The following is a 26,245-nucleotide window of genomic DNA, read 5'->3' on the forward strand; positions in this document are numbered from 1 at the left end:
AAATACATTAAGTTCACGTCTGACTCTTCCCAAAATTGCCAAACAGTTTTTTGTTCCTTAACTGTACTATTAGTAAAGTGCTCAATGGACGCTTTGCATTCATTTGTTACGCATCATACATTTAACCCAGAAGAGCACCATATACACGCACCTAATTTTAGATTCTTTCTTAAAATATTCGATGCCTGCCCACCCCTCCCACTAAGTTTCTCAACCTGTATATTATTCCAGTTCCAATCAATAGTATTTTCTAAAAAAACTGCTCCAGATAGTTTCTCTCGTTCTCTTATGGTAATTAAAGCGCCTTTGTTAATCTTTCATTTCGTATTTTGTTCAGAAAATTGACATTGTTTTTTAGCTTGGCATTACATGGTTCCACTATCATGTCTCAGGGTTTCAAGCTAACTAATACATTCTCTAAACCAAATTGTCGACATTCTTTATATACACTGCTCTACTTTTAAAGGCATTTAAATCTCTTTTAAGATCCGAAATTGGAACAGAATCTTCTTTTCTTACTATATCGTCGAAGGCTGGCAAGATCATTTCGTCAAAAACCCTTTTATAATGCCTATCCACCACTTGAGGGTCAGCAACTTGCTAGGCAACTTGACGATTTAATCCTTCCTTAACCTATTTAAAATTAATTCTTCCAGGCAACGCTCTTAGCTAGGTCATGATGTATGCACTATATCTAGTATGAGCTTATCCATCCCTTCATTTAGAAGTCTTAGCTAATACAGAGCCCATAGTCCAGAATCCGAGTCCTTTAAAGACTTAAAAAACTTATTTTTTTTTTACTTAGCCTCTCTGGTAGGTGGAAACCAACCTACCACTAAAAAGATATTTTCCTACTTAAAATCAGAAAATTTTTAACTTTTTCCTCTCTCTAAGTCGTCCTTGCCCTCTTTAATAACTAAAGAGACACTTGGCCCATCATTAGGTATGCAAGCATTTTCTTAGGAGCAGTTAATAAACAAAAGTACTTTTTAGAACTTTTATTAATTCTCCTAGCATATTTACAAACTACAGCAAAACGGAGTTCTCACTTACGTAGCATCCGAACATTTTTCCACATGAGCCCGCCCCATACTGTTGGTCATTAACTGCATTAGCTTCCGCCAAAGGTCTTCTTACTTTTTTAATATTTTATTTATAAGTGATAATAACGATATCATAACCTAACAATAATTGCCAAGCAAGTCTTAAAAAGAAAGAAACGATTTCAGGAGCCGTTCTCTGTACTAGATAAATTTGGCTCAGCCATAATTTATTAGACGAGCATTAAATAAAAGTTGAAAAAGTTTAGTCGTCTTGACAACAGTTTGCAGGCTTAAATGGTCTCTTTCCGACATGTTACTAAGCTGTTGCCAAAGATTCTCATTTTGTAATAATTTTACTACAATGTAAGTAAGCCTTTCACTGGGCGCTCTTAACATCCTCATTAGTTTCAATACATCCTAACACTTGTAATTTTCTTCCATAAGTTCGTTAAACTTTAAAAACCGATTTAAGGGTCTATCAGCAAATAATTTAGTATACTCCATCATGTCGTGCAGAGTATTAATAACCTCCTACTAGACATTAATTTAGTTCTTTAAATGCAAATCCTCTGTAGAACTCATAAGCAGTCCCCTACCAACCTTTGCTGTCACAGATATAAACTGCGCAGCTTTTCATCAAACATATCAGGCAACACCCAGCAAACCTGCTTCTTTTGTACCAACTTGCTTAAAAAACTGGCTCCTAAGACGAAGGCTTCACTGGTGTTATTAGTACTTGGTAACTTAATAAATAATTTCTCGCTCCCTTTAGGTGGGCGTCCACTTTGGGCGTGGCGAAAAATCTAACTGACTGAGTTTAATCGCTCGTGTCCGCCCGCCACTCCCCCTCAAAAAAAAAATTTTGTTTTACTAGATTTGGTGTTGAATACTTAACAATAAAGAAATCATTTAATAAAGTAAGGGGGCGTGTTGAAACTCGATACATTAATAAGTTCCTCCCTTCTCGAGAAATAAAAACTTCGGCGTTCCCAAAAGTTAGGGAATGTTAAAAAACTATGTATTAATAGTAATTGCGTTACTCGCCAAATACACCTAGGCCAAGGAGAGAAAGTCCAACGGGCCCCTACACAAAAATTGCTCGCGAAGTCTTTGCAGAAACCTACACCTATATACCCCTTTATTAGGGCAGGTGCTACAAAACATTAACATTCGCGAATCTTACTTGAACGTGATACTGAATTACTGCATATCCGAGGTTATCTCGTAGTTTTAATTTGTCTGCTTAAAACTTAAACCGGGAAAGGTCAATTATATCCCTTTATTTAAACTTTATATAAATTTTAAATGCTCGCTTTACTCCACTCACCTCTTTTTAACTCACGGACTCGAGGTACCATTTAAAATTGAAGTTCTTTTGTAAACATTAATTTATTGTTTAAAAATGAAGTTGAGTAAAGTTATTATCTGGTTTTGGAATTTATTAAAGTTTTAAATATTAAATGTAGTTGCTATTTTAGATATAATTTAAGTTATATTCTATTTCATATTTATAGAAACAGTTACTTTTATTCAAGGTAGTAAATTTTAAAATATTGTACTTAATTAAGATTAACTCTTTCCATTTAAATTATTTTTATTAGAACTTAATTTTTTTATATATTGAGTTGTAATTTCTTTTTTATATGCAGTTAGTAATAAAGGAGCATCTGCTGCAGCTCTTTTTATAATAAAAAAGTGTCTTTACTCTCAATATGGTAAACTTTTTTTTTATTTCGACCGAATTTAACATTAGAAAATAACTAGTAAAATTTCTCAAGCGACATATATGTATATATATTTATGAACTTATTAATCTTGACCGAATTAATTATTATCGGTTAAATTTTAAAATTTTAAATTGATAAATTATTAAAATAATAAGCTTTTTTATGTCCGGTGAATTAATTATTAAAAATTAAATAATAAAATTTTTTTAATTGATAAATATATTAAAATAATAAACTTTCTTATGTCCGGTGAATCAATTATTAAAAATTAAATAATAAAATTTTTTATTTGATAAATATATTAAAATAATAAATTTTCTTATGTCCAGTGAAGTAATTATTAGAAATAAAATAAAAAAATTTGTGGAATAATTTTTTTAATTTTATTAACTTTTTTATTACGACCGAATTAAATATTAGAATTACAATATTTTTATTAACGATATATTTTTTAATACTAAATTTTTTTTGACTAATATAAGTATTATGATTGAATAATAAAATTTTTAACTCATTTATAATAAAGTTAATAATTTCTATTAGTTTACTAAGAATTATATAATAAAATTTTTTGTTTGTTTAATCTTTTAAAGTTATTTTTTAAAATCGAACGAATAAATATATAAATTTATAAACTTTATTTATATCGCTCGAGTCTTTATTAGAAAATAACTTATTATATTTTATAAATTTTTTAATTCAAATTATAAAATTTTATAAAATAATTTATTTTGAAATTTTTTTAAACTAATTTTTTATTATTATTATTTTAAGAGCAACTTCAACAGCCTCAATACAAGAAAGGTGAAGCTCTAAAGCGATTTGCTATTGATCTTACCAAGAAGGCAGAAGGTTCAAATTTAGTCACGCTATATTATAATTTATTATCGTTTTTTGAAGTTTTTTACCTTATTTTATAGGTTATTTTTTAATTTAGATTATTACTGAAGTTTTTAATTTATTATAGATAGCATAAATATAATTTATTTTTTATTAAAAAGTTAATTTAATTTAATTAACATTTTCAATTTGAAATGGTATGTTTTTAAGTTTATATACACTATTATTTATTATGTAGTTACACTTTTTTACTTTTTAACTTTATTAATTTTTTAAATTTTTAAATTTTATTTTTTTCAATTTTTTTTCATGCTTAATTATACTATTACTTTTATTACAAGAAGTCTAATTTATATATATATATTAAATTTTAACATATTTATATTGAAAAATTAAAACTTTAATTTTTTTAAAAAAATAAATGTTATTTATGTTTCTTTTTTCTATTAACAAATTTTCTATATTTTTATATATATTTGTAATATTAGAAGTTTTGGACTTTTTGAATTTAATTATTAATTTTATTTTAAATTTTTTAATCACTTTTTCCTAAATTTTACGCATTTTTTTTAATACTATCAATTTTTTTAAATTGAAGTTATTTTGTTTACATTCATTCTTGTTATTTGTTTTATTAATAAAATTACTATACCTAAAATTTTAATTAATTATACTTTGGTTGACCATTTAATTATATAATCTCTTCGGATTATTTATATTTTTTTAACTTTTTATAGATTAGATTTGAAATCTATAATCCTGTCCCATGCTTTTTTATAGTTTTATATTTTTTAATTATGAAAATCATCTGTAAAGTTTTTGATTTTGTTTTACAATAATAAAATTTTAATTAATTAATTTACTTTAAATTAAATTTTTAAGTTTTACTATTTATATACTAGAAAACTTACTTGATCCCGTTGCTGGTAGAGACTCAGAAATTTGGAGAGCTCTTCAGATTTTATGCCGAAGGACAAAAGTAAGAAAATCAAATTTATTAAAAGTTTTTAATTTAATTACGTTTATCCATTTTTTTAAAATTATAAACTGCAGTACTTTTTTTTTAATATTTAGAAAAGTTATCATTTGGTTTAATTTTGAATCTAAACTTTCGTAGCATTTAAATTAATTTTTAATTTATTTACTTTTTCATATTTAAAAATTAACTAAAGAAAATTATCTCAGAGTAATTAAAAGTAATTAATATATTTAGTACAAAGTTAGTTTTGTTTGTTTTAAATATTTTCTTACTTATAAATAATCTTTAACTTTTGCAAATACTTAAGCATATTGATAAATCTATAACGAAATTTTATATAAATTTTTTTTTTGATATCAAAATATTATAATTTTATTTTTTTTATAATATTTTAAAGAAGAAAATTATGCTCAATAATTTTATTATTATACTTGAAGTTTTTTATAAATTTATAAATCCGAATTTTAATTTATACTTTTGAGTATACCAAAAATTTTAATTTTACTTAAGGATTATTATGTTTACTTTACTTTTTATTATTGTAAAATAAGTTTTGTAGCTTGTAATAAGTTAATTAGTATACAACATAATTAATATATAATATATTGAAAAAAAAATAAAAACTTTCTAGTTTCTTCTTAATAAATGGAAAATAATAATAAAAAGTAAAAAAATAGTTGATATAATAAACTGTTTAGTTTGTGTTTTATAAATGAATTATAATTATGAAATAAACCTGTTTAGTCTTCACATGTACTAAAAAAATAGATAATAATTAATATGAAATTTATAAAGATTAGATTTTTTTATTATAATGATTTATCTTTTTCTTTTTTCATATTTTTATTGAGTTGTAAAAGTTATTAATTTTTTTTTACTGCTTTAATAACTCTATAAACGTATGAAAACAGTAATAACTTTTTTTTTAATTTTATATATATATTTTTTTGTTTATCTAAACTTCTTATATAAGCTTCATTTATTCGATTTTATTCTTACTTAAAGTTATATACAACGAAAGTGATTATAATATTTTCACATTTTATATTATTTTGAATTTTTTACTTTTTATTATAAATTTGTATAAAGCAAAGATAAGATTATATAATTAGTTTAATCCATATATTTGTATATCGAAACTTTTTATATAAAATTTGTCGATTCTGTTTATTTCTTTACTTAAAGTATTTTTAACGAAAGTTTTTATATTTTTTATATTAAGGTTACTTTAGGTTTTTTATCAAGCAAATTCAAATTTATATAAATATTATCAATTCTGATTTATTTTTTTTACTTTACTTTATTAACCAAAGTTTTCACATACAAATACTATTTTATTTTTATATAATTGAACTTTTAATAAAACTCTTTCTTAGAACAATCCAATCTTCATTGGCAATGCGGGAACTGGAAAAACTGTACTTTTTTTTTTCTAGTTATTTATTTTTTTTTTAAATAAAAGTTTATGCTTATATATTCTTTACATGTACAGTTTACTTTTTAATTTTTAATGAAATAATTATAATTAATTTAAATTAATATTTTAAAAGTTTCAAAGGTTTACTTAACATAAATTATAACTTTTATTATTATTAATTTCGTAATTATTATTAATAATTTCTCTTATTTTTATTATTATTATATAATAATTATAATAAATTTTATATAATTTACTTTTTAACTTTTATATTATTGTTATTCACAGTTTTATATTTTTTTTATATTTTTCTTTCAATAATTTTTATTTATTCATATTTATTTCCTTTTAACTAATTATTTTTATTAATATTTTTATATATTAATTAACTTTTATTATTATATATATAAATAACGTATTTTATAATTATTTTTCTTTTTAAAGTTTTAATGCTTCAATTATAATTACGATTTTATAATTTAATTAACTTTTAAATTATTTATTATTTAATTTCTTTATTTTTTTATTATATTTGTTATATAAATTGTTTATTGCAATTTTTTTTTACTCTAGTTATTTATATATATATATTTATTATTATTATTAAAGGCATTAGCTGAAGGCATTGCACAGCGAATTATAAAAAAAGAAGTTCCGGAGTCGATGAAACAGAAGCGAATCTTCGCTTTGAATCTCGCAAGTTTGATAGCCGGAACAAAATTTCGTGGCGAGTTTGAGGAAAGAATTCAGGTTTTATATATTTTTATAATAAAAAAATAAAAAATATATAAAAGTTATAACATTAATAATAAAAAAAATATAAATATTGAAACTATTAAAATTTTAAAACTTTAAAAGTTGTTAGTAATTTATTTTTTTGTTTAATGATAAAAACTTTTATATATTTTCAAAGTAATATATAAAGTTTATATTTATTATTTTAATAAATTGTTATAATAAAGTCATAGAAATTAAGTATTTATTTTTTTATTTATAATAATAGTAACTTTATATATTTTAAAGGAATTTATAAAGTTTTTTATTTTTTTTTAAAATGAATTTTTAATAATAAAAGTTATATAATTTGAGTATTTATACATTATTGTTTTATAAAATTTACATGAAAGCCAAATAATGATAATAAAATTCTATTATTTTAATAAATAAATTTTAACTAAAATTGTAAAGTTATACGAATTTTATATATAACATTTAAATTTCTTAAAAAAAGCTTTATATGTTTTTGAAGTATTTATTAAAGTTTGTACAATATACTACAAGTTCTTATAATAATAATAAAGTCTAATAAATTATAAACGTTGACAAATTTTGTCTTGAAATGTCTGCAATATAAAAAGTTGTTAATTTTTTATAATTGTATATTAAATGGTTTTATTAAAAAACCTTTACAAAAAATATATACAAGTTATAATAATAATAAAAGTTTAAGAAATTTAAAGGTTTACATTTATTTTATAATGAAATTATAAATTTTTTTTTATAAAAAGTTTTTAATAACTTTTTTTTTCTACTAAATTTTTCAAGTTTATTTATTTTTATAATAAATTTTTAAATTTAAAAAGCTTCTACATTCTACTATAATTTTAATTTTTTAATAAAATCAATAATCGTAAAAAATAAATGTAAATTTTTAAGGGAAAGTTTGAGTTTTTAATTTTTTTACTGAAATTTAATATCAAAATTTAAATTTTTTAAAAAAATAATTCGAATAAAAGTTTATAAAGTAATTATTATAAACTTTTAAGTTTTCTTATTTAAATTTTTTGAATAAGTTTTACAAGTAAATAAGTTATTTAATATTATTATTTTAGTGTTTTAAAAAGTATTTATTTATTATATTTTTAAAATTTTTAATTATAAATTTTTTTTTTAATCCTTATAAAAGTTAAAATAATATATTTAACTTTTCATATTTATTGTTTACAAAAAATACAAATAGAAAGATTATAAAAGTAATATTTTAAAGTTTTAAGTTTTTTTTTTAAGTTTATAATTAAAATTAAAATGATATAATTACATTAATAATAATATTTTTTTTTTAGTAATAAGTATTTTTATAATATTTATAAAAATATTTACAAAAAATTTTTACTTAATTACTTAATTTTCTTTATTTTTCTTTAAAGATAAAATAATTTTTTTTCTTGAATATTTTTTCAAAAATAGTATAAATAATATTAATAAAAGTAAAATTTATAAAGTTGTAAATAAAATTATATTATTTCCATTTATAATATTTTCTATAAAAATAATATTTTTATTGTATAAATTTGTTTTTTAAAATTTTTTAATTTTTTTATTTTTAATAGTAAATTTTCTTATAAAAATTGTTCTTTTTAAATATTTATAATTATATAATAATATTTAACATTGTTATTATTTTAGTCATAAAAGTTTATGTGAAAGTGTTTATAAAAATATTAAATATAAAAATTTTACTTAATTGTATTTTTATTTTTTTTATGTGAAATTATCAAAATTAAAAGTTTTGAAAACTTTTAGTTTAAAAGTAATAAATTTAAAATTTAAAATAATTTTTAATAATTTTATCATTTAATTTATATTTATTAAGTAAAATATAATATTTAAAGTAAATTCAAAAGTTTTTGTTATTTATATTTTTCTTAATATAAAATATTTTTAAAAAAGTTTTTTTATTATAAATTATTTTATAAATATTACTAAGAAATTAAAAAAAAATTCGAAATTTATACTTTTTTTAAATAATATTTTATTTTTTGAGTAAATTATTTCTTTATTATTAAAAACTATAAATAATTTATTTTTTAAGTAAATAAAAAAATTTTATTATTTTATTATTTTTTTTATAATATTCTTAAGGCGCTCAAATACGTATCATTTATTTTTTTTTATAAAATTTAAAGTAAATTTACAGTTTATTATATTTTATTATTATATATTATAATCAAAAATAATTTTAAAAGTAATTTTAAAGTTTTTTTGATAAATTATTATTTTATAATATTAATAAGAAATTTAAATTCGTTATTATTTAATTAATAATATATAATTTTATATTTAAAGTGTTAAAAGTTATTTATATTACATTATTATTGTAACGTGAAACTTGAGCGCTTGAATGCACACCACTCATTGGTCTTCTAAAAGGGGCGGCATGGGTACACGTTTTTTTCTTCGTAGCGTTTCTTTATTATAAGTGCTTCGAATTGTGCACTTCAGAGAGCTCGAAAGTTATACGGGCTTTACTTATATCTAAAAAGAAAAGGAATGTTTTTTTTAAATGAGAGCAGCTTCCCAATATCTTTTGTTACTAGTGCAGTAGAAAAGTTTATTATATGCAATATTATAGAGAAACAAAAAGTACTTATAAGACTATCGTAACTGTAAAAACTCTGGGATAATTATTTTTTTTTCATTTAAAAATAATTCATTTTGAAATATTAGTAAAAGTTCACAATTATTATTCCGAGCTCTTTTGTAACACCAATGAGTGATGAGTTTTTTTATTTTGTTAATTTTTTTGTGAAATTGAAAAAAAAAATTCAATAATATTATTAAGATTATATCTAGTTTCATCAAACTTGCTGCCACTTTAGTTTTCCTTTATTATGGAGTATTTCCTACTCTCTTTTTTTAGTGATACTTTTCAGTGTATTATTTTTTAACTTCTTTTTTCTGCGTTCGTTTTGCTTGTTAATAATGAAACCATTTTTTTTTTCATATTTTTTAGGCGTATCATAAAAAATATGTACAAAAATTTGTTGTATATTTTCATTATTTTTCTGGTGTCACAAAGTTTTTTAATTTTTTTTATATATAAAAATATGCAACTTTAGAATTAGGATTTATTTTTTATTAGTCGCTCTTGAAGGACGTTGAAGGCGGTAATGGCGCTTACATCTTATTCGTGGATGAGCTTCATAGTTTGTTGGGGCTGGGAAGGGCTGAAGGTTATTTTATTAAAAAAAAAAAATTACAACTTTATATATCTATTTACTATAGAAATTCATTATGCTGTATTTAATTTCCGCTTTTAATAGGCTCAATCGAAGCAGTAAATATACTGAAACCTGCGCTGGCTAGAGGCTCTTTGCATATGATGGTTTCTACTTTCTTAGTGGCTCTATATCATATATATTATTTCTTATTGGTTTATTTTCAATTATCTTCGCTTATACCTTTTATAATTGGTTTTTTATTATTATTATTATTCATATATATTATTTTTAATGAATATTTTTGCTTTTCTAAAAAGGGCGCAACTACAGTAGACGAGTATAGACAGTACATTGAGAAAGACAAGGCTTTGGGTTTGTTAAATAATATTATTATTATTATTCTTATTATTTTTATAGCGCGAAGATTCCAGCCAATCCTCGTGGAGGAACCTTCTGTTGAGGCCTGCATTGCAATATTAAGAACTTTAAAAGTTATCATTATTATTATTATTATGAGCAGGCTATTATGATTCGATATACAATTTATCAATATTTTTTGCCTTTATAATTCATTATACAATTTTATTATTATTTTTTTAATATATTTTAATGAACTTTGAGTAAAATAATGCTAGCGGTTTTTTAATATATTGATATTCATATTATTTTTTTTTAAAATTTACTTATAATTTTTATTATCAATATTTTTTTTTAAAACTATTTTTATTCTTTCATTATTATTGTGTTATGATCACTATTATTTAGGAAAGATACGAAATCCATCACGGCGTTCATATAACAGATGCCGCTTTAGTTGAAGCTGGTAACTTTTTTTTTTATATTAAAAGAATTTTATAGTTTCCTTGAAATATTATTATATTTATTAAAAATAGCGACGCTGTCGCATCGTTATATTACTGACCGGTTTCTGCCGGACAAAGCCATTGACCTCATTGACGAGGCGGCCTCGAGGGTCAAGCTTCAACAAGAAAGCAAACCGGAAGAACTTCAGGTCTTGTTTTTAATGCAGAGCACCTTTTTTTAAGAAATTGTGTGACCAATCATTTTTTTAGGATAAGTATATTTATAGCGCATTGCATTGAAAATATATCATTAAATTTAGTGTAAATATTAATTATTTATCAAAGTTTAATTCGCAAGGCTTTTATATACTTAAAAATTTCATTAATTTGAATGCTTATGCTAAAAATCCGCGAAAAAAGTTTTGAATTTTTATGAATTTTTGCGCCTTTTTTACTTTATGAAATTTTTGTTTGTTGCGCTTTATAATTATTAATAATAATGAAACCAATTTGCTACTACAATGAAGTTTTACATTCAAAGCGTCCAATGTCGTTTGTTAAATAGTTTATTGTTAATTTTATTGGCTGTTAAGAACATTAAAAAATTAGGTTTTTTTAGTAAATAAAAAGTTATTTTTATTTTTTTTTTAAAATATAATTTTAATTTACTTTTTATTGTTATTATTTTTAAAGGCTTTGGATTCAAGTATTTTACAAGACAAAATTGAACTCGAATCGTTAAAAAAGGAAACTGATTCGGCTTCAAAGTAACTTATGCTTATTAATTAGCAAAAGTTTTAACAAACGTTCATTATTATTATATTTATAATTTTTATTTATTAGAGAACGTTTAGAAACTTTAATACAAGAAATCCGACGAAAAGAGGAAGAAGCAGCAGAACTAAATAAAGCGTGGAATAATGAAAGGTTTTTATTATTATTCATTTTTTTTTTCATAAAAAAATTTGTATTATAATTTTAATTTTTACAAATTTTTTTAAATTTATTTTATTTTATATTTTTTGGATATAAAATTTTATTATATATATTATCAAAAAAAAATTTGTGTATTATAATTACTATAATTATATTTATTTTAATTCGTTTTTAGAAAATTTCACTATAATTTTACTGTTCAAAAAAATTAATGATTTTAAAAATTATTAGAAATCGAATATTAGAAATGAAGAAAAATAGAGAAGAACTGGAAAAAGCCAAAAGCGAACTTGAAGCTTCTCAGCGAATAGGCAACTTGGCCCGTGCGTCAGAGTTGAAATATGGAATAATCCCGAACTTGATGAAAAAAATAGAAGTAATTATATAATTTATGATAATTATTATAATCATTAAATTTTAGATGTTTACGATATTTTTATTGGCTAACTTATTCACAACGTGTTCATTTCAAATATTGATGGATTTATTTATATGAAACCATACACATTCACCAACTATTTTTTTATTATTATGATTACAATTATTTTAGTGTGATGAAAAGGCCATTGAAGAACGTGATAATAATGAAGGCAAACTCATAAGCGAGGCTGTCACTCCTAAAGATGTTTCCATTGTTGTGTCACGTGCTACGAAGATTCCCGTCGAAAATTTAGTGAAAGGTTTTGCTTATAAATACTTTAACGCTACGTGGAACAACTGCTGTTGAAGCTCATGAGTTTGTTGCTATGCTATTATTTTTATTTACTTGCGCTCCGACACTAAATATGTCATACTATTTTATAGTTTGAGCCTATATAACATTTATCTGGCGCCATTGATAGCACATTATTGGTTTGGTACTAACAAGTCTAAAAGTTCTGCTACTGCGAGCGGAGCTTGCGAAAGTGTACATTTTTATCAACCAATAGCATTTTTTTTGGAAAGTTTACTAAGAAATGTAGTAACCATTGAGCTACGAGTCTTTAAAGATTATAAACGTTCTGTTTTATTGGTGAAGGGTGCATATTTATCTACTGTGGTGTTTTTTTTAATGAAGATTTTAAATCTCCAATAAAAGTTAACTCTTTTTTCTTATTGGTCAAAACATAAGGCTTTTTTTATGTGCCGACAATTAGTGAGATTAATATATTTAGTGTTGTAAAGCAGCGCACCAATATTATGAGACCTTCACAAATATACTTATTATAATTAAAATAATCGCCGTATATATGGATTGTATTTATTATTACTATAATCTACATTATTTTTAACGAAGGAGAGAAGTCCAAATTAATGCACTTGGAAGAAAACTTGAGGCAAAGCGTCGTTGGGCAGGAGCACGCTATTAGTGCAGTGAGCGATGCTGTCCGTCTAGGCCGGGCGGGACTGAAGCCTGTGCATCGCCCCATCGCTTCTTTTCTATTTATTGGCCCAACCGGCACGGGAAAAACTGTATGTCTTACATGATTGGCTGCATTTATTACGCCCAAAATTGGCTACTGTATTTTTAATGATTGTAACGTAAGTAAAAAGTATCCAAGGATTATAATAAAAGTCTATTATTGGTTTAAAAATAATCACTGAATTTTTTTAAGGAAAGCATATAAAATAATACGTTTCCATGATATTGCAGCTACCAAACTAATATATTGGGTATTTATTGATGCACAATGCAGGAGCTGACGAAGGCACTTTCCCGAACAATTTTTAACACCGAATCAGCCATTGTCCGGATCGATATGTCCGAGTACAGTGAGAAGTTCAATGTGTCTCGTCTGATTGGCGCTCCGCCGGGGTTGGTCGCTTGTTATTTATGAAAAGTTTTTTTCTTTTAACTAAATTTTTTTTTCATTATTTTTTAGGTACGTCGGTTAGTTGATAACAGAAGCTTTTTAATGAAAAACTTTATTCATATCTTTTTACTTATTACCATTATTTTTTTATATATATTACATAAAAACTATTATTTTTATATTCGTGTATATAACTTTTTTACTTTTTATTATTTTTTTAAGTTTTTTGTTTTTTATTATAAATAATGGAAAACTGTTCAGATTATTTAACGATAAATAATATTTTACTTATTATTTATCATTGATTATTATTAAAACAAAAAAACTTTCTATATAGAAAATAATTCATTAAAAAAAACGTAAACTTTTATTAATTTTTACTGAAACTTTTGAGTTTACAGAAACTTTATAAGTTTTATATATAATTTATGTCCAAGCTCATATTTTTCGCAGAAATGTGTACTTCTATAAGCACCGCACTTTATTGGTGCCCCTATTTCACTATTTTTATAATATTATCAACCTCTATGTATGTATATATTAATCTAATGAAATTAAACGCTTTTAATATTAGCCAAGCAGTAAAACTTCTTTATTTTTTATTACAGAAGTTTTATAAAAATTCACAACAAATAATGAAAACTTATTATTATTAGCAAATTTCATACGTTTATAGTAATGTATTATGATGATTCATAAAAATTACGGAAATCTTTTATTATTATTTTTATGAACAGGTTATGAAGAAGGAGGAACTTTAACGGAAGCCATTCGCCGACGCCCTTATAGTGTGATACTTTTGGACGAATTAGAAAAGGCGCATCGGGAAGTTACAAATCTTCTACTTCAGGTTCTTTACAATTCGTTGATTTTATCTTTATACTTATTTTTATTGGTTGTTTTCTTGTTTTCTATATTATTTATGCTGCCAAAAAAATTATTACTATTTTGCTGGTAAATATATTTCACTAACCTTTTTGTACTTAAAAGATGCGTTTTATTACTCTTTATTTATAACCTTTTTTAAAGGTATTGGACGACGGCGTGCTCACGGACAGGTTTATTTTTTATTAGTATAAATAATATTTACAACTTTGTGACGCCCCAACAACATTATAATTTCACTAAAAAAATATACTTAAATTATTATTTTTTATCGTTTTTAAATTTATTACACAATTTTAGTATTATTTAAGGTAAATATTATTCATAAATTTTATAACTCTAAAAATATCAACACTCGCTATTGAAATATTTTTCACTATTTTTATCGCCTTTTAAAAATTTATTTCAACTAACTATGATAACTTGTATATAAATAATATTTACAAATTTTTTTAACCTTAAAAATTCATAATATTTTCGGCAGTTAATGAATATTTAATATTTTCTGCTTCATTATTTTTTTTTGCTTTTAAAAATTTTCAATTGGTCCAGTAAAATACTTGATTACTAAATTTTTTAAACCTTTTTTCATATATCATAACTTTTGGAATGGTTAATTTTTTTTATTTTTATATTTTTACTAGTCAGGGCCACCGCGTTGATTTCAAAAATACTATAATAATAATGACAAGCAACATTGGTATAAAAAAAAACTTTTACTAAAACTTTAATTTGTGAAAAGTTTTTTTAAAGCTTTTCATAATAAATAATGATAATTATTTTAAGGGTCCCACTTTTTTGCATCCAATGAAGGATCTTTTAATGAAATACGCGAAAAAGTTTTAGGAGAGGTACGCAGAAGTAGAGGACCTATGGATTGTTTATTAAATAAATAACACGTTTTTTAAAGTTTTTTTTATATATCTATTGCTACTTATTATTATTATTTTAAGGTTCGGGCGTACTATCCTGCAGAATTTATTAACCGCATCGACGAGATTATCGTCTTTAACCATTTATCTAAAGAAACTCTTAAAGAGATTGTAGAGGTTGAGCAGTTATTATTATTATTATTATTATTATTATTATTATTATTATTATTATTATTATTATTATTATTATTATTATTATTATTATTATTATTATTATTATTAATTATTATTAAAATTCAGATCAGACTTAAAGAATTGAAACAGCTTGTTAAAAAACGCGGCCTGACACTTCATATATCCAAAGGTTTGAGTTATTCTACTTTTGATTGGTTAGCGCGTTTAATATCACGTGAATTTTTAACACGTACTCATATATAGTTTATGACAATAATTATAATAGGAGTCAATGAACTTTTGTGCGAGCTTGGATACGACCCAATTTATGGCGCTCGCCCACTCAATAGGTCACTTTTATAAACTTCATATTCACCAAATGTGTTTTGGAAGTTTACTAATGGCGTGATTGCTTTGCTGTAGAGTCATAAACAAACAGCTGATGGTTCCTTTGTCCAATAAAATTCTGAAAGGAGAAATCAGAGATGGAGAAGATGTCCGCGTGGAGCTTAGCAGTGGTAACGCAATAACAATAGTGCCCAACCACGTGATAGACACCGAATAATAAAATGGAAAATTAAAGATACAGTTTTATTTGTTTACTTTAAATAAACTCCTCTTCAATCGGTCTATATTTTTTGGAGGGGTTTCAGATTTAGTAACTCCAAGCAACTTTGTAAGATCGTTTTTGTACAGCCAATTAGCAATAAGCGCGCCTTTGCTATGTTTTCTGGTTGGTCCTTTACGTAGAGATTTTTCGAAGCGCTCGAAAAGGCCTTTGCGAGCTGCAACGAATACTGCACTATTTTTGATGGCTCTCTTCTGTCTAGCGCTTCCCTAACGACCTTTTATTATAAAAATAATTAAGAAAAAATAATGAAATATTTCATAAAAAAAGTAAAAGCAAAAATATTTACTTAATAAATAAAATGGAAATATAAAAGTATTATGATAAAACTAATTACTAATAATAACATAAAAAAAGTGAATGTGTTATACATATAATGATAAATAGTGAAGTTGGGACTAATTATTTTTATATTCAAAATAGTAATAAAAACTAAGAAATCTGCCCATTTTTGTTTTCTGTTAGTCCTCTTTTTTATTTTAGTATGATTAGCGAATGAAAAAATAGAGTTATGTTGCTTTAAAAAAAAAATAGAAAATGTTGGGGGAAAGAAAACATTAAAAAAAAAAAAAGAACCCCCTCTAAAAACTATGAGAATTTAAACAATTTTTCTTATGTAGGAAAAATAAAGAATATAATATTAATAAAAAAAAATGCGTGAAAAGGTTATAGCAAACTTTAAGTTTTTATGTGGCAAATAATTTAGTGAGGAGACCTCCGGAAAGATATCCAGTAGGCGCGTAATGTTAACCACGTAACTTCCTTGCAAGCATTCCATATCCACCTCGTCAAAAGAGCCAATCACAATGTCTTTATTTTCACGTTCGATACTAATAAATATTTTATTAAAAAAATTAATAAAAAAATTTATTATTCACTATATTCCTAGAATATTTACTACTTAGCCTATCGTACTCATCACTACTTTTTTATATTGTATAGATCCTTATTCTAGTATATTTGCTATATTAAGCATGAATCCTAAATATTTATGCTTAAAGTTGTTGGGCCATAAAAAATTCTTAAAAAAATTGTAATAATTTTTGATGAACTTTTATGAAAACTTTTGAAAAATTACATAAAATTTCGTTAAATTATAAAATTGTAAAAAAAAAAAAAATTGAACCAATAAAGAATAAGTTCTTATATAAAATTTTTAATGCCGCTCGTTAATAAATTTCACTTTAAATTTAGTTTTATATAAAATTCGGTCGAATTTATGGAATGTTGTTTTTTATCACAAAAATAATTATATTTATGTAATAATTTATAATAAATATTTAAATATTCTTACTAAATTTTTGGAGCGTTTTCCTGAAAAGATTTTAAAATATTAATAAAATTGCTGTAATGATTTTTTAAAACATTTAAAACTCCTTTTTCTTATAATTATATTTACTATTTTTCCTACTAGTTCCTTTTCTCAATATTTTTATAAATAGTAAAAAACTTTTTATATTGAGTATTATTAATAAAATAAAAGTTTTATTATTAATTTTATTTTTTATTATATATTTTATTTCCACTTTATTTACTATAAGAAATTTATAAAAATCTTTGCTGATTTTACTTCTGGAGTATTTATTATAATAACTTTTGTTAAGAATTATATTATTCTACATGTTCTCTATTTTATATACTTTTTATTATTGTTCGCTATTAATAAAATAATATTTAAAAGTAATGAAACACTTTGCTTTATCCCAAACACGAAATGAAAGATAATTTTAATAAACGTAACAAAAAATATATAATAAATAAAAATAATAATACATAAAGAAATATTATTTTTAAACTTTTTTCTTTATTATTTATACTTTATAAAAATATTTACTATTTACTATTATTATTTTATTACAACTTCGTAGAATTATTGTTATAAACTTTTTTCTCTATTATTCATATTTATAAATATATTTACTATCATTATTATTTTATTTTAACTATTTTTAATTATTTCTATAATAAACTTTTTTTTCTTTATATCTAAACTTTTCATAAATTTTTACTTATATTATTATTATTTTATTTAACTTTTTATTGTTATTATAGTAATAAAACATTTACTCTATTAATATTTATACTTTTACTATTTCTCATTATTTTAATACATTTTCTATAATTATCATTATTATAATAAACTTGTTTTTCTCTATTACTTATAAATATATTTACTGTTCATTTATATTTTATTTAACTTTTTTTAATTATCATGAAAAAAAATTTAAAAATTCATAAAACAATTAAAGCTTTTACTTATTATTATTATTTTTTAACTTTTATTATTAAAATAGAAAAAATATTTATTTTATTATACAAACTTTTAATGTATTCATTTAATACTAATGAAAAATTTTATTTATATATAACTTTTGTTAATATTTATAGTTTTTATATTAATATTTTTCATTAAATATTTATTTTTTAATTCATTATTATATAAAACTTTTATTTTAAAATAAACTCAATTTATTTTGAATATTTATAATTTCTCATGATTTGAAATTATATAAAACTTATTTTTTCTTTATATTGAATAACTTACATTAATATCTATTATTATTATTTAATTATGAACATGCAAAACTTTTTGTTGGTATTCATAATTTTAATATAATTTAAACATATTTACATAAATTATTGTGAAATATTATTTACAATTATTTATATAATTTTTTTTCTAAGTATTTTTTTAAAAAAAGTTTACATATATTCATATAGAAATGCGCCAAATTTATTTTCTCAAGAACATTACTTTTATTTACCATATAAAGGTAGCCTATAAACTGGAGGCAATTAACGATAATATTTTTTTAATGAGTTAAATAAAAAATACGTATCAAAAAATTTATTAATATATATGTCTTGTATGTTTAAGTTTTATTATTATTTAAGGAAAAATTCACCTAATAAAAAAAAGTGAAATAATTTTAACCAATTAAAAAAATGGTAACAAATTCTACCAATAAAAGTAATACAATAAATGTAAAAAAATAATGTCAGAAAAATTTAGTCTTTTTTTTCCCAAAAATTATAAATATAAGCAAAAAACCTGCAAAGGCGGGCATATTGATACTGCAAATAAATTCCTGTATATCCCTTAAAATTCAAAACTCTGTAATTTCATTGGTTGGTAACAACATGGTCATTAAAAAAAGTTTCAGAATTATAAAAATAGAAAAACACTACAAAATTTTTAGTTGCAAATGATTTAATCACTAAATATAATAAATTCATTATTTATATAACAAGTTCGTCACTTGTTGATAAAAATAGCAGCCAATGAAAAGTTATAAATAACCTTTCCCACGAGAATTCATATGACTTTTCTATACTTCCTTTAAGATCTTGAACCTAACAGAAGTATAAAGTTTATAATAAATACAAGTAAAAGTTAGACAATGTTAGTACAATAAATATAAAGATTTAAAAAAATAAAAATATTATTTATAATTTTTTTGTATGCTTTTACTTTTAAGTATTATTTTAGTAACAATATATTTTAAATAGCATTTTTTCATTTTATTTATAAACCTTTGATATGCTTTTATTTTTCATTATGATTATTATTTTATTAAACTAAAGATATTTTTTAAAACTTTTTTTGCTTTTATTTTTTTTACTTATTATATTATTTAAAAACAAAATATTATATTTTATTATGGTAATTATTATTTTTTTAACTAAAAATATTTTTTATTATTACTCTATTTATAACAAAATATTTTAATTTATTTTTTTTACTAACATAAAATCTTTATTACGTTTTAATTAATAATCACTTTAAAAACTGAAAATATTTTTTAATTATAAGCATTAATTTTTTATTCTACTCCAGTAATGTTAATCCCATAATTGGGCGAGCCAATATAGGAACCAGCAATGCTGGTTTTGTAGCCAACCCGAACCCGAACCGAAGCGCAACTGCAGGAAACAGTACGCCCAGCCCAAAATTGGCCAAGAATAGCCAACAATGCTCATACAATACGCTCAAATCAAGCATATAAGGTACAAGCACCACTAAACACTCTGAGATTACGGTTAGGCTCGTTATATAATTTAATAAACTTCTAATACAATTAAATATAAACTAATAAAATATAATGTAATAAATAACATTAATAAAATACAAAATAACATGAATAAAATAAAATTAATGAAAAATTACTTTTGTAAAAAAAGTGTACTTACTATAGATATTTAAAACGATGAAAACGTCCTTTTATTTAACTGATAAAATAAAACATTAAACTTTTTATATGCTTTTATTTTTTTTTATTTTATATTACTAAATATATTTTATACACTTGAATACTTTTTTTATTATATTTAAAATATAACATTTATAACTTTTTTTATAGCTTTTATTTTTATTTATTATAATAACTGTTTTATTTAACTAAAATTATTTTTTCAAACTTTTTTTTATATTTATAAAAAAAACTTTATTTTATAAAAAATAAATAATTTATAACTTTCTCGTTTATTATTTATTTATTATAATTAGTTTATTTATTATTTTAATTATAAAAAAATATTAAAAAAAACATTTTTTTATACGATTATTTATTATTATATTTAAAACAAAATATATATATTAAACCTTTTTGTAAGCTTTTATTTTTTTATTAATATTTCGAAAAATAATATATTTAAAACTTTTTTATGCTTTTTTTTTTAATATTCTATTTAATATTTTTTAATATTATTTTACTTTATAATATTTTTTTAAACCTTTTTTTTAAATAATAGTCGAACAAAATAATAATAATGAAAAAAAGTTTACCATAACCGCCGATATGCCGAGTTGTTCAGAAGCTTCCTCTATACTTTTCCGAGAAACTTTGGAGAGCATACTTTTTTCGTATAAATAATAAAAATATACTTAAATAATAACAATAAACTTTATAATATATATAGAAAAGTTAGGAAACTCGTAATTATAATATTAAAAGTTATATTAAACTTATTTATCATGTAGTTTTTGACGAGTTCTTTAGATTTATTGATAATATCTTCTAGAAAAACTGAATTTCCCTGAAAAAAATAATAAGAAAAAGTTTTTATATATTTATAAAAATATATACTGTTCTTGTGCTCATTCCCAAAACTTTTCCAAAAGGAATATGAATAAACTTATTTTTATTGAAGCCCAACTCTTTTAATAAGTAAAAAAGCTATAAAAAATATAAAAATATAAAAATAGTCAAAATAATTTATATATAAAAGAACTCATAAAAAAAGGACAAAAAATATATATAAAAGCGAACTTGGCAAAAATGAATTTTTTGTGCGTGCCCCACAACGTAAAGCATCCAATCAAATTCGCCATAGGTCGCGAGGCGGGAATAAACTGCTGCCAAGTCACGTGCAAGGTAGACGCTGGTGCCGTCATCTTTGATTAACACTTTTTGGGTATAAAAAAGGTTAAAGTTAATAATACAAGTTTTTCTTTCAATAATAAGCATTATAAAAAGGTATAAACTTTTATAATACAAATATTTTTTAACAAACATAATTTTTTTAAAAATATATTTTTATAGAGGATTTTAATGAAAGTTATGAAATAAAAGCCTTAAAAAGTATATAATACTTTTTTCATAAAAATATAATAACGAACAAACTTTTCCATAAAAGTACGAAAAGTTTACTATTTTTGTATAAATAAATTGCATTTAAAGAAATGTGATGAGAATAAACAAAAGTAATGTTTAGTAATAATAAAAAAGTTACCAGCGGGGGAAAATTTTCCGTTAAAGTCGGAGTATAAACCAGTTCCCTGATTGGTCTTCTTTATGCAGTTTAGTCTTGAAAGTTCGGAGAGCGTTTTGGGTAAAAACGCTTCCATCTTGTATAAATAATAATTTTGTTTATCAAGAAATTAAAATATTTCTATATACAATCATTAATTATAATGAAAAGTTCAACATTTTTAGAAAATGAAAAAATTGTTTAATAAAAGTTCTTTAAAGTTTTATATTATATTTAAAAACTTTTCATAAAAAATATGTAAGTCGTAAAAAAAACTGATGAGATATTTACTGAAGATAAAAATAACCAATCCTAAAAGTTATAGATATATTTTACAAAAATCACATATTTATAGATTTTTTCCTATAAAATATAAATATTTATTTGTTGATATAGTAGGGAAGGTCTTTAACTATCACTATTTTTTTTGCAATGTTTATTCGTAAACCTGTTATAATATAAAAATGTAACACCAATCCCGACATAACTTTTGATTGGTCTAATTTCTTTGCTAACATTTCACAATATATATTAAGGCATTTTAACAATACTATTGCTCCTTTTACTTCTCATTGGTTTTTTTAGTAGCGTTCATCAAACACGTGACTTACCGTGCGTGCATAAAACAGCAGTAAAAATAGTGACCTGGGACTCAAACTCGAAGTGGTCGAAAGTAATATGCAACCGCTTGTAAACTTGTGCGTAAGCGTGAATACTCAGCTCTCTAAAGTTACTCCACATGTCGAGTAATTCTTTATTTCCGCTGCACATGGAACGGAAGATAGCACGTGCTTCTGCATGAAATCCCTTGTTGTGATTGGCCCTTTTAAATAGTAATAAATAATAAAAAGGTTAATAGATGTGCGTGTGTAATACTCCTGCGAGACTTTTACGTAAATATCATATAAATGCTTGACGGCATTTCTCTCAAGTTCTATTGGATTGCCGTATTTTTGGTAGCCAACAGCCAGCAGACCTCAAAAATTATATGAACGCGAATACATAAATCATTTAAATATAGAAAAAATTATATATATATATTTAAAACAACTTAATACTATAGTAGACATAAATAATATATTCATTATAAAAAAAAAAGTAAACAAAGTATTATGAAAAATTTTTCACAATAGAATTTGAAAATAAAAAATTATGATTATTACTAAAAAGTAATAAAAAATAAATAATAAAATAAACAAATATAGAGAAGTATATTTTTATATAGGGAATATTACTATATAATTATAATACATTCAATGTAGAAGGCAAGCGGGAACTTTAAATATAAAAAGGTGTAATTAGACGCCTTTTAGGACACTAGAGGCCACATGTGTATCCAATAAGATTACAATGTTAAACTAATGTTTTCTATAACGCAATAAAATTTTCACTAATAATAAGTATACTCAACTGAATGACAAAAAAAGAGCCAAAATATCTTTATTTATATAAAATGTTGAGTATTTGAGTCGAAAAATGAAGAAACCGTTTTAAAAAGTTGTATTAATAATAACTTTTAGTATATTACAAATTACAATAAAAAAGAAAAACACAACGCTCCTAACTGCCCCTATGGTAACCCTCATAGCAAATGATTAAAAAATATGCTTCCTTTGGATTGGTTGAAAAAAGCATTTAGTAAAGGTTTAAAAGTTCCTTTTTGATGTTAAAAAATTCACAATTTTTTAAGTTCATTATTTTTTTTGTAATGAATAAAATATTTATGCCACTAATTTTAATGATAAAAATAAAAAAGTCAAATTTAAAAAAATTGTTTTAAATTCAAAATATGTAACAGAAAAAATAATTATTATTGCCAATCGGGTACCGTATTGGGTTCCCCAGTCGCCCAAATAATTTATTTTGACACACTTATAACCAAGTCGCTACCAAAAAATTGATTACGTTTTATTATACACAGAATATCAGAGATAAACCTCGTGAATGTTTGACAAAAAAGCTCCAATAATGGTGGATCTAAAAAAATAAAATTAAAAACATAAAAATACTGATTTTTTAATATTAAGGCTTAAAAAACATAATAGAAATAAGTTTGTGCAGAAAAAATATAAAGATATTAATAGAAAAAAATTATAAACACTATATAAATTTATCATCTAGAAAAAATACTTTTTATAAATCTTTAGGAAAAGATAAAAAGTTTATAAATATTTATAATCTCAAAACAAAATTCTCCTAAAAAAATATTAAATGGAAAAAATGACCATTAAGGGGGATGCGTTAGTAAAGTACATGTTTACAAATTCTTTTATAATAGAAGTAAAATATTTGCATTTCTTGGGTAATTTAAAAGTTAAAAATTATGATTTACTAAATTAAATAATTTTATTAAAATAATTACGTCAGAATAAATTTTTTATATTATACGTGCTAAAGTTTATAACATGAGAATGCATCTAAACATTGAAGTTATAATAATTTATTTTATATAAAATTTATATATACTAATTGTTATAATTCACTTTTATAAATTTATTTGTATTATTTTACAAAATTTTTAATATAGGGAAGTTCGATAGGTTTAAAAGGATGATAAGATATTTAGAAAAAACTTGCTAGTATTACATTTAAGATAATTCTATGCAATTGTTAGATAATGAATTAAAAAAATTAATTAATAGATTTTTATAAAAATTGTTTATAAACCTTAGATGGCCAAGATGGAACGGCTTGGCGATGTTAGGTGAACTAAACTCTATTATAACTTTTTTATTTTTTCCAATTTGTTCTTCAAATCCGTATAAACTCTAAAATTATTTAAGTGATCACAATAAGTAAAAAAGTAAATTAACTAATGCTAATTTTCTTGATTAACTTCTTAAAAAAGGAGCGATATTAAATTTTACACAATGCAGAGAAACATATTAGCATGAGCAACAAGTTTTATAATAAATTTAATAAGAAACTTACTTTAACAAATATTAATAGTATTATAATTATAAATTTAATTTTTTTTCAAAGAAAATTATATAATAAATCTAAAGTAGCAGAAAATTGTAAACAAAAATCTCCTTAAAGAATTAAAAATAACCTACAAAGTGAGATAAACAACATTATATGCTAAAATTAGTATAAAGTAAAAGACTGTTTACAATTGTAACAAAAAAATTATTACCAAATTAATACATACTACAACGAAAAGTACAAAGACCTTTTTATAAAAAATTCTTTCCAGTGAATTTCTTGTAATATAATCGGTATTAAGATCAAAAAGAAATTTTCTAATAGGTGAATCTTCTTCTCTTTTTTCTGGAAAAGCGTAACCAGAAAAGTATTGCTTATTCAGATTCAAAAAAGCGGAACTAATTGCAGTAGAGGAAACCTCGCACAAATTCGGAAGTCTTATAGAAAATGCTTAAAGTGCATTTAAATAAGTAAATTCCAGATGAAAAAATAAAAAAAAAAATATAAAAATTATTTTTAAAGATCCTTTGAAAGAATACTTTTATATATAATAATAAATAGCTCATAAAAACCTAGCAAGGCAGCTTGATACTATTTCGCTAAAAACAGGCTAAACATTTTAGTTATAGCTCAAAACTATTTGAATGTTATTATCAGTAAATGAATTATTACAAATAATAAAAGCTCTGCTTATGTACTAAAAGAAATAATTATTAATAATTAATTAAATCTATTCTAATTTTGAAGGTTACCAGTTCTGTCAGGTTCGTATTCTCGAAAAACTTGAATTTTTTCTTTACTAACTTTAATAAGTTTTGCAACCTAACAACAAGCGGAGAGGAAATATTAATATCATAAGAACTTCAATATAAGTTTTACTTTATTTACTAAGTGCTCTCTCGCAATTCTAGACATCCAAAGTGTAAAGTTTATAAAAATTTTAAATTTAAACCAAATGTACGCTAAAAAAAAAATTTGCAATTGAGCTTTGGCACCGATCACTGGTATTAATAATATTTTATACTATTCTCTTTATAAAGTATGATTATTATTTTCTCAAGAATAAGGTATAGTATAGAATTTAATATCTTTAATTTTTTTTTTACTAATCACAAAGTAAAAACATGTTATTTTTCATAATATAAGCTAAAAATTAAAATTTGTTTTACTATTTCTCTTGGATGCTTTGATTACAGAAAAGATATCAAACAAAGGTAGGTAGTACAATTTTAAATGCAGGAAGAACTTTGAATAAGGTATACTGCGGAAATTAAAATTTAACTAGTGTGCTCTAAAGCTTCAATTTTTGCAATTATCAAAGCTTGGGCTTGAAGCTTAAGAAATCTATTTCAGAGTACGAATATGCTTGTAATATGAAAGGCTAACACTAAAACTAAGACAAAGTCTGAAAGACTTTTTTTTTCAAAGTAAATTAAGTGTTTTAACAGGGCAAACAAAGAAGTCCCTTCTGAAATAGTTCTAAAAACGACCTAAAACGATAAAACTTCTCTTACAGGTTTAGTACAACTTT

General features: G+C 22.4%; 3 protein-coding genes across 3 annotated transcripts; 2 read left to right on the forward strand and 1 right to left on the reverse strand.

Moving 5' to 3' along the window:
* The first annotated feature begins 2,309 nt into the window (after positions 1 to 2,309).
* On the forward strand, positions 2,310 to 13,503 carry LOC135121026 (uncharacterized). The gene is made up of 18 exons (XM_064045336.1): positions 2,310 to 2,394; positions 2,693 to 2,758; positions 3,545 to 3,622; positions 4,513 to 4,589; positions 5,966 to 6,007; positions 6,616 to 6,756; positions 9,869 to 9,959; positions 10,050 to 10,111; positions 10,265 to 10,319; positions 10,365 to 10,438; positions 10,713 to 10,770; positions 10,841 to 10,959; positions 11,444 to 11,517; positions 11,594 to 11,677; positions 11,918 to 12,062; positions 12,237 to 12,366; positions 12,963 to 13,138; positions 13,363 to 13,503. The coding sequence occupies exons 1-18, from the start codon at positions 2,349 to 2,351 to the stop codon at positions 13,501 to 13,503; spliced, it is 1,659 nt and encodes a 552-aa protein (XP_063901406.1). The 5' UTR covers positions 2,310 to 2,348.
* Positions 13,504 to 14,161: 658 nt separating this feature from the next.
* LOC135121027 (uncharacterized) lies at positions 14,162 to 15,975 on the forward strand. The gene is made up of 8 exons (XM_064045337.1): positions 14,162 to 14,329; positions 14,509 to 14,537; positions 15,009 to 15,064; positions 15,151 to 15,215; positions 15,318 to 15,413; positions 15,537 to 15,600; positions 15,697 to 15,760; positions 15,834 to 15,975. The coding sequence occupies exons 3-8, from the start codon at positions 15,049 to 15,051 to the stop codon at positions 15,973 to 15,975; spliced, it is 447 nt and encodes a 148-aa protein (XP_063901407.1). The 5' UTR covers positions 14,162 to 14,329; positions 14,509 to 14,537; positions 15,009 to 15,048.
* A 64-nt stretch (positions 15,976 to 16,039) lies between these two features.
* On the reverse strand, positions 16,040 to 24,512 carry LOC135121028 (uncharacterized). Its single transcript, XM_064045338.1, has 14 exons — positions 24,457 to 24,512; positions 23,727 to 23,766; positions 23,618 to 23,675; positions 22,666 to 22,765; positions 22,435 to 22,612; positions 21,772 to 21,886; positions 21,309 to 21,445; positions 21,126 to 21,215; positions 21,005 to 21,075; positions 20,825 to 20,894; positions 19,340 to 19,392; positions 19,091 to 19,153; positions 16,754 to 16,868; positions 16,040 to 16,255 (listed from the first exon to the last, which is right to left on the reverse strand). The coding sequence occupies exons 5-14, from the start codon at positions 22,558 to 22,560 to the stop codon at positions 16,040 to 16,042; spliced, it is 1,056 nt and encodes a 351-aa protein (XP_063901408.1). The 5' UTR covers positions 22,561 to 22,612; positions 22,666 to 22,765; positions 23,618 to 23,675; positions 23,727 to 23,766; positions 24,457 to 24,512.
* Positions 24,513 to 26,245: the final 1,733 nt, after the last annotated feature.

The sequence above is a fragment of the Zophobas morio genome, unplaced genomic scaffold (genome assembly GCF_036711695.1).
Source record: "Zophobas morio isolate AGI-343-1 ecotype UQ-CSIRO unplaced genomic scaffold, CSIRO_AGI_Zmor_V1 ptg000478l, whole genome shotgun sequence".
In the NCBI taxonomy this organism is placed as follows: Eukaryota; Metazoa; Arthropoda; class Insecta; order Coleoptera; family Tenebrionidae; genus Zophobas; species Zophobas morio.

What these genes read in the sequence shown, in the direction of transcription:
- LOC135121026 (XM_064045336.1), top strand. Translation starts at nt 2,349, where the DNA reads ATGCTCGCTTTACTCCACTCACCTCTTTTTAACTCACGGACTCGAG. An exon ending in GAAACTGATTCGGCTTCAAA is followed by an intron (nt 11,518 to 11,593) that starts GTAACTTATGCT and finishes TTTATTTATTAG; the next exon opens with AGAACGTTTAGAAACTTTAA. An exon ending in CAACCGGCACGGGAAAAACT is followed by an intron (nt 13,139 to 13,362) that starts GTATGTCTTACA and finishes TGCACAATGCAG; the next exon opens with GAGCTGACGAAGGCACTTTC.
- LOC135121027 (XM_064045337.1), top strand. An exon ending in GACACTTCATATATCCAAAG is followed by an intron (nt 15,601 to 15,696) that starts GTTTGAGTTATT and finishes TAATTATAATAG; the next exon opens with GAGTCAATGAACTTTTGTGC. An exon ending in GGCGCTCGCCCACTCAATAG is followed by an intron (nt 15,761 to 15,833) that starts GTCACTTTTATA and finishes GCTTTGCTGTAG; the next exon opens with AGTCATAAACAAACAGCTGA.
- LOC135121028 (XM_064045338.1), bottom strand. Translation starts at nt 22,560, where the DNA reads ATGTGCAGCGGAAATAAAGAATTACTCGACATGTGGAGTAACTTTAGA. An exon ending in CGGAAAATTTTCCCCCGCTG is followed by an intron (nt 21,446 to 21,771) that starts GTAACTTTTTTA and finishes ATACCCAAAAAG; the next exon opens with TGTTAATCAAAGATGACGGC. An exon ending in AAAAACTACATGATAAATAA is followed by an intron (nt 20,895 to 21,004) that starts GTTTAATATAAC and finishes ATACGAAAAAAG; the next exon opens with TATGCTCTCCAAAGTTTCTC.